At 38.9% G+C, this 9,271-nt stretch overlaps 1 protein-coding gene across 1 annotated transcript; it reads right to left on the bottom strand.

Moving 5' to 3' along the window:
- Window positions 1-7,992: 7,992 nt before the first annotated feature.
- LOC145416101 (uncharacterized) lies at window positions 7,993-8,775 on the bottom strand. The gene has a single exon (XM_080285192.1). The coding sequence runs from the start codon at window positions 8,773-8,775 to the stop codon at window positions 7,993-7,995; it is 783 nt and encodes a 260-aa protein (XP_080141318.1).
- Window positions 8,776-9,271: the final 496 nt, after the last annotated feature.

Below are 9,271 nucleotides of genomic sequence, written 5' to 3'. Positions count from 1 at the left end.
ACACACACACCAGGTAAAACAGTAAAACATCACTTCTTCTCTAACTTACTTCCCCAGAATCTTATCTATCTATCTATCTATCAATCTATCTATCTATTTACCTGTCTAATTACCTGCTTCTATCTCATTATCTATCTATCTTTGTAATTATATGTTTATTGCAGTCTATCTATTTGTCTATCTATCTATCTATCTATCTATCTACTTATGCATTACTTATATACTTACCTACCTACTTACCTATCTGCCTACCTACTTACCTATCTGCCTACCTACTTACCTACCTACCTACTTACCTGCCTGCCTACTTACCTACCTACCTGTCTGTTGTGTCTATTTATCTATCTATCTATCTACCTACCATCCTATCTATCCATCTGTCTATCCATCCATCCATCTATCTATGTCTGTCTGTCTACCTATCTATAACTCTATTATTATCATCATTCTACATCATCCTCTCTCTCTCTCTCCCTCTCTCTTTCACAATAGGGTTTTATGATAGTCATTCTGCACTTCACGACCCAACCTAATGAAGTGGAGATAGAGATGGATGGGATAGATAGATAGATAGATAGACGGATAGATAAAGATAGATAGATAGAGATAGACTGATAGATATATAGACAGATAGATGGTTGGATAAATAGGTAAATGGATAGAAAGAGACAGATAGATAGATAGATAGATAGACAGACAGATAGATGAATGGATGGTACAGAAATAGATATACTGTACTAATATGGATATTCAGATAGACATACATAGATAGGTAGACAGAGTGATGCAGACAGACAGACAGACAGACAGATAGATAGAAAATAGATATAGACAGACTGGCAGATAATGACACAGATGAGAGAGACAGAGAGACAGAGAGACAGACAGACAGAGACAGAAAAAAAAAATAATGTTCAAAATAAATTGCTACGGAAAAGGTGTTACGCAAACCCCACATAGAACAAGGCTAGGGACTGTGTATGAGGGAGGCTTGGAATAAGGGCAGGGGGGGGGGTTGTTAATAAGTAGGGTGATATTAGCCCATGTGAATTTACTGAGGGATGAGTGGGGTCTATTTAACTGAGATAGATAGACAGACAGATAGATAGGTAGGTAGACAGACTGATAGATATATAAAAGTAGATAGATAAAATAGATAAAAGTGGGTTTATTCAGCTGAGATAGATAGACAGACAGATAGATAGACATAGGTAGATAGACTGATATACATATAAAGGTAGATAGATAAATAGATAAATACAGAGATAGATAAAGAGACTGACAGACAGATAGACGGACAGATAAACAGACAGGCAGATGGATAGATAGATAGATAGATGGATGGGTAGATAGATATAGGTAAGCAGATATACACACTGAGGTGGTTTGGCCATGTGGAGAGGATGGAGGGTGAAAGACTGACGAAGAGAGTGTATGTGAGTGAGGTGGAGGGGGGAAGAGGGAGGGGGAGGCCGAGGATGAGATGGAGGGATGGGGTGGAGAGGTATATGAGAGAGGGGGGTGTGAGTTGGGAGCAGGGCAGTGAAATGGCGGGGGACAGGGCGACTTGGAGGCGATTTGTTTGTGGCCACCCCAAACGGGATTGAGGCGTCTGGCAATAGACAGATAGATATACATGGATTGATAGATATAGATAGATAGACAGCCAGATAGATAGACAGATAGATATAGATGGAGAGAGACAGACAGATAGACAGATACTGGCAGACAGAAGAAATGTGATAGAAAACTAGACAGAAGCAGACAGTGTACCAGGCTAGATAGTTAGAAATGTGGTCTGGTGTCTGAATGGTCGTGGGTTCGATTCGCGGGTGTGGCTGGGAAGTTATTTATTTATTTTTTTGAATTTCGCCATAACACTGATCTTCCAAAAATAATGATAATGATGATACACATACATACATACATAATACATACATACATACATAAATACACAGATACATACATATCCATACACATACATAAATACATATATACAAACATACATACATACACATACATAATACATACATACACATACATAATACATACACACATACATAAATACATACATACATATCCATATACATACATAAATACACATACATACATAATACATACATTCATAGATACACATACAGTACATACATACACATGCAATACATACATACACATACATACATATACACTTACATACATACATACATAATACATACACATACATACACACATACATACACATATAAACATACAAACATACAATACATACATAAACATACATATACATATACATATACACATACACACACATACATACATACATTACACAAAATACATACATACATACATACTGACAGGCTGACAGGTGGAGTAACAGACGGATAGATACAGTAAATAGATCACAAGGCTGATAGACACAGAAACATACGGGGAGGCGGTGGCTCAGTCGGTAGAGAGGTGGCCTGTAGTCCTACCGGACCCAGGTTCGAATCCCCGCTGGGGCAGGGAACAGTTTAAGGATTTGAATTTCATTAAATCAGGCTTTACTGATCTACCAGAAGACCCGCCGACATGTCGTAAAAATACCCCCGCTAATACCAATACACCAGTCCTGTATGAGACAGCCCTAGCATGTATTCAATATGGACGGTGGGTGTTAGTGCCGAAGTGGTGACATGTAGAGGTGTATAGTATGAAAGGAGGACTACTGGGCCTTGGGAACAGGCTGTGAAGCCTATGCCCAGAGTCGGTCACATAAAAGATAAAAAAATTAAAAAATAATAGATATACATTGGGCAATAGATATAGATAGATAGACAGATTGGGCAAAATAGATAGGGCAATACATACATACATACATACTTACACACGGACAGGGCAATAGATAGATAGATAGACAGATAAATAGACTGACAGACAGACAGACAGATAGATGGGGCAATGGATAAGTAGATAGGCAGATAGAGTGACAGAGAGAGGGATATGGCAATAGATAGATAGACAGATAGATAGACAGACAGACCAGTAGATTAGTGAAGAAGATTAATAAAGATATATCACAGACCAGATATACTCAATAATTATAAGCAGATAGACAAAAAGATAGACAGATAGATAGATAGACAGATAGACAGACAGACATATATAGATAGATAGATAAACAGACAGACACTGATGGATACAAAAAGACAATTAGATAGACAGATAGCTAGATAGATAGATAGACAGAGATAGACAGATAGACACAGATAGATAGATAGATAGACAGATACAGATAGATAAACAGACAGATACAGAAAGATATATAGATAGATAGACAGAGACAGACACTGATGGATACAAAAAGACAGAGATAGATAGATAGACAGATAGATAGATAGACCTTAATTACAGCCACAAATAAAACACCTAAAAAAAAACAGTCATTGCCAACCATATGTCTATCTTTACAGCCCTCTCTCTCTCTCTCTCTCTCTCCCTCTCTCTCTCTCTCTCTCAGAAAATCGTCAGTTGAAATAATCCTACATTCAGTTTATTTCTCTCCTAATTCTCATCTAATTCCTCTCTTCTAATTCCTCCTCTAATTCTCATCTAATTCCTTTCCTAATTCTCATCTAATTCCTCTTCTAATTCTCATCTAATTCCTTTCCTAATTCTCATCTAATTCCTCTCCTAATTCTCATCTAATTCCTCCACTAATTCTCATCTAATTCCTCCACTAATTCTCATCTAATTCCTCCACTAATTCTCACCTAATTCCTCTCAAAATTCTCATCTAATTCCTCCACTAATTCTCATCTAATTCCTCCTCTAATTCTCATCTAATTCCTCTCCTAATTCTCATCTAATTCCTCCACTAATTCTCATCTAATTCCTCTCCTAATTCTCATCTAATTCCTCTCCTAATTCTCATCTAATTCCTCTCCTAATTCTCATCTAATTCCTCCACTCATTCTCATCTAATTCCTCCTCTAATTCTCATCTAATTCCTCCTCTAATTCTCATCTAATTCCTCTCCAAATTCTCATCTAATTCCTCCACTAATTCTCATCTAATTCCTCCACTAATTCTCGTCTAATTCCTCTCCAAATTCTCATCTAATTCCTCCACTAATTCTCATCTAATTCCTCCACTAATTCTCATCTAATTCCTCCTCTAATTCTCATCTAATTCCTCCTCTAATTCTCATCTAATTCCTCTCCTAATTCTCATCTAATTCCTCCACTAATTCTCATCTAATTCCTCCACTAATTCTCGTCTAATTCCTCTCCAAATTCTCATCTAATTCCTCCACTAATTCTCATCTAATTCCTCCACTAATTCTCATCTAATTCCTCCACTAATTCTCATCTAATTACTCTTCTAATTCTAATTCCTCTTCTAATTCTCATCTAATTCCCTATCATGAGAATTAATAGCAACAGGATATCCATTTTCAGGCTGTATGCTCACTTCCAGCTGAGTATGAGAGAGAGAGAGAGAGAGAGAGAGAGAGAGAGAGAGAGATTCATAAAAAATAAATATCAATTCCATGCAATTTTCAACCAACCACTCATGCATAACAGGGCTCTTGCTAACTGCCGATGGTTGCCAGCAATTTAGCTCCTAAGGTTTCAGATTTACGAGCCAAATAAATTTATGGTAGCCAAACTGACTACGAGCCGAAATATTTTACGAGCAGTAAACATGTGTTTATTTACACACAGTGATGATTAGAATCATTTAATAAGGTTTTAAACATTCACAATGGCGACAAGGAAAGACTTAATAACAGATCACAAAGTGCTTCTTTTTTTCATATAAGTGAGATTGACTTATTTTGTAGTTTACTGGGTTTTGAAGTGGATGTTTTTTCTCCTCGCCAAAAGGTGACTTGCAGGTAAAATTTGTTCGCCGAAGGGAAAAAATAGTCGCCTTTGCCAGCTGTGGCTCACCAAACAAGAACCCGGCATAAAAACCCAATTATTTTTAATCAGTAAGAAATTAATATTTAGATAATTCTTTAAACTCTTTACCAAAACCTCTAACAAATTCTTTAAATTCTTTAGTAAATCATCTAGCAAATTCTCTTGCAAATTCCCCAACAAGTCCTCTAACAAATTCCCTAACAAATTCTCCAACAAATTCCCTAACAAATCCTCTAACAAATTCCTTAACAAATCCTCTAAGAAATCCTCCAACAAATTCCCTAACAAATCCTCCAACAAATTCTTTAACAAATCCTCCAACAAATCCTCCAACAAATCCTCAATTAAATTTTATAACAAATTCTAACAAATTCTCTAACAAATCCTCCAACAAATTCTTTAACAAATCCTCCAACAAATCCTCTAACAAATCCTCTAACAAATCCTCCAACAAATTCCCCTACAAATCCTCTAACAAATTCCCCTACAAATCCTCTAACAAATCCTCCAACAAATCCTCCAACAAATTCCGTAACAAATCCTCCAACAAATTCCCTAACAAATCCTCCAACCAATCCTCCAACAAATTCTCTAACAAATCCTCAATTAGATTTTATAACAAATTCTAACAAATTCTCTAACAAATCCTCAATTAGATTTTATAACAAATTCTAACAAATTCTCTAACAAATCCTCCAACAAATTCTCTAATAAATTCTCAGCTAAATATAAAAATAACAATAATAAAACGGGGAAATAAAAACCAATTTCCGGGTATTTATTCATTTATTATTTACCTCAGTAGGAGTATAACAAGAGTATAACAACACCTTAAGTTATATCACAGTTTACATGGGACGCCCTTTGACTTAGACACGCGCCGAGTACACCCTGTTAAAAGTATACCTAAAAATATATATATGCAGAAAGTATACCTGATGATTGGCTAAGGGGGGGGTTATGATCAATAATTCCTTTACACTTTTGAGTAATGTGTGGGAGTTTGTGTGTGGATGTGTGTGTGTGTGTGTTTGGAGAGAGTAGGTCGTCGGATTGAAGGGGTGTTTTGGATTTTACTCTCTCTCTCTCTCTCTCTCTCTCTCTCGACTTTATTCAGCTGATGGATTTTTTTCCCGTAGTGATCTTTATTCCTTTACTAAGATCTTATTTTTTTCTTCTTTTACTTCTTCCTTGTCTTTCTTCTTCTTCCTCGTCTTCTTCTTCTTCTTCCTCATCTTCTTCTTCTTCCTCGTCTTCTTCTTCGTCATTGTCATCTTCACCTTCACTTTCGTCATCATCACCATCTTCTTCTTCATCTTCACCTTCGCCATTATCATCTTCGTCTTCTTCTTCACCACCATTTCCTCTAGTTCTTCGCCGTCATTTCTTCTTCTTCCTCTTCACCTTCGCCATCACCATCATCATCATCTTCATTTTCTTCTTCTTCACCTTCGTCATCATCATCGTCATCTTCTTCTTCATCAACCTCATCTTCACCTTCGCCATCATCATTATCTTCTTCATTTTCTTCTTCTTCATCATCATCATTTGCTCCTTCTGCTCCTCCTTCCTTCTCCCCTTCATCATCATCATCTTTTTTTCTTCATTGACATTATCATCTTCTCTTCTTATTCTTCATATTCTTCTTTTCTCCTCTTCCTCCTCTTTCTTCTTTGTTATTTCCTCCTCCTCCTCCTCCTTCTCCTTCCTTAACCTCTTCACTACGAGGTTCTCCTTTAAGTTGAATAAAATCGCCCGGAGAGAGAGAGAGAGAGAGAGAGAGAGAGAGAGAGACAGACAGACAGACAGACAGACAGAGATCCTTTCCCTTAAAAAAAAAGAAAAAAAGAAAATGAGGAAAAAAGAAAATATACGCCCAGGGGTAACAATAAGAAAAAAATAATCCATCATAGTGACCAAAAAATTAAAGAAAAATACATATAAAAAAAAAATCAATATACCACTTTCTCAAAATTTCTTCGCCCAATATATCAAAATTTTAAGGACTACAGGAGCCTCCATATATATATTTTTATATATATATATATATATATATATATATATATATATATATATTTATATATATATATATATATATATATTTTTTTTACTGATAAATTAATAGTGACTCAAATTTTTGCTTTATTGATGGTACTGGTTTTTATTTTTATTTTATTTTTTTTAAAGATTATTTGTGGTAATGAAGGTCCTCTTTTTTTTCGAGTTTTCTCCTGATTTTTTCTGCCTGTGTTTTCATTATATACTGAGAGAGAGAGAGAGAGAGAGAGAGAGAGAGAGAGAGAGAGAGAGAATAACTGCCAATTACATAAAGACACCAAAATAAAAATAACTACAACCCTGCCTGACCAAAACACACAACCCTGATGTATTAAAAGTGTATCACATCCATGAATGTATGTGTATCAGTGTGTATAATAAATCCACAGGTAAAATTATACATAAATACATATAGATTATACACCATACCAATTAAGGGACGCGATGAATTACCTATCACTGAAAAAATATGTATAACTATGTATAAAAATGTATATATATATAATCCACACTGGGCCCTGATTTCCTTATACGTATTAATTATGAAAAAGCACATCGGAAAATACGGAGAAAATACTTGTCCTTACGTCCGTATTACGTAGGTGGGAAGTGGATGGATCTCGTCCGTAATAAGGTCGATTTTGTCCGTATTTCCGAGGTGCTGGATCCATGTACGTGTCCGTAATTCTAAGGGTGACTGTACAGGTTCTGAACGTACATACATACATAAACATACATACATGGGAACTTAAGGTTGATGGAATAAATATGGTGATTTGTGGATGAGTATGTATAAACTGGAGAGAGAGAGAGAGAGAGAGAGAGAGAGAGAGAGAGAGAGAATGACTAAAACAAGAAAATAAAGAAAGTATGAAAGGAGTGACAGAAAAACCAAACAACAGAAAAAGAAACCAGGAAAATGACAAAGTGAGAGAAATCAGAGATAGAGCTAGAGAGAAAATTAGAGACAGAACTTGAGAGAAAAATGAGAGAGAGAACCTGAGAGAAAATGAGAGATAAAACTAGCTCAAGTGTCCCTCTTCAGCAGCTCAGCCAGGGCCGTAATGTAGGTCTGGGCCATCTGAAGGGTCTCGAACTTGGACAGCTTTCGGTCGTTCCCCAGGGCTGGCACCACCTCCCGCAGGCGTTCAAAGGCGTCGTTCAGGCCGTTCATTCGCCGCCGTTCCCTCGCGTTCGCCTGCTGCCTCCGCCGCTTCTTGATCTCGCCGTTGATGAACTTCGGTTGCCGTCGACGTATCCTGTGGTTCTTCCTTGGGTCGTAGATGTTCTGGTGGTGGTGGTGGTGATGATGATGATGGCCTAGGGGATCGTGGCTGGGCTCTATGGACTTCAGGGGGGGCTGGTAAGGGGCTGTGGGCTGCGAGGGGGCTAAGGGCTGCGGCCAGAAGTTGTCGTAGTTGACCTGACTGAAGCCCCCGTCAGTAGTCACTTCTGCGGGTGGGTCGCGGTACTCAGGGTGGAAACTTGGCCCCCTGGTGGTTGGCTCCTCAAAGTAGTTCCCCCTGTCGAAGAATCCCGTGGAGGGGAAACTGGTAGGGGCGGGGGCAGACAGGTCGGTGTACACTGGTGCTGAAGGGGTGATGGAGTTGGTGTGGACTGCTGCGGAAGGGCTCAGGGGCGCCTCAACGCTGGCGGGGCTCGGGGAGGGCGTGTCGCAACCATCGCTGTGCACCTCGAGATACTGACCCTCCCCCTGGCTTGGATCACTGCCTATGGGCCCGTTGAAATCACACAAATCACTGAAGGCTCCTGGACTGCCCCACCTGAGAATTCTCGTGTCCAGTGCCATCCTCCTGTACTTTCCTACTGCCTGGCACTTTCCTCTGGGGTACTGGAGGCTCGGTACTGTCCTCGGTTAACTGCTGTGCTGGTACTGCTCTCCGGGAAGTAGTGGTTTGGCACCGTCCTCCAAGAAACTGTCGCCTGGTTGAACCCCGCAACTTGATGGAGCTGTCACTGTCCTTGATGGAATTACCGGCTTGACACTGCCCTAGGGAACTGTCAGCTTGGCACTCTCCTCCAGGGACTGTCGCTCTGGCACTGTCCTCTCTCCAGGGAACTGTCGCTTCACTGTCACACGAGCCAAAGGCGTCTCATACACTGTCCTTTTTACTTCACCTACTTTCCCTCATAGCGAAGAACAGCAAGAAGTACTGTCCTTTCTTTACCCCTGGGCCCTGGGTACTGTCACGTCACTGTCCTTAGAGCAGCATGGGGCAACGCTTGGCACTTCCCGAGCTCAACTCCCGGCAAGCCTTCCACAAACTTTATCTCCAAAACCACAA

Source organism: Coenobita brevimanus, chromosome 104 (assembly GCF_032717465.1).
Source record: "Coenobita brevimanus isolate Jiangsu-jjx chromosome 104, ASM3271746v2, whole genome shotgun sequence".
In the NCBI taxonomy this organism is placed as follows: Eukaryota; Metazoa; Arthropoda; class Malacostraca; order Decapoda; family Coenobitidae; genus Coenobita; species Coenobita brevimanus.
This window is presented reverse-complemented; position numbering and strand designations above follow the sequence as displayed.

What these genes read in the sequence shown, in the direction of transcription:
- LOC145416101 (XM_080285192.1), bottom strand. Translation starts at nt 8,775, where the DNA reads ATGGCACTGGACACGAGAATTCTCAGGTGGGGCAGTCCAGGAGCCTTC.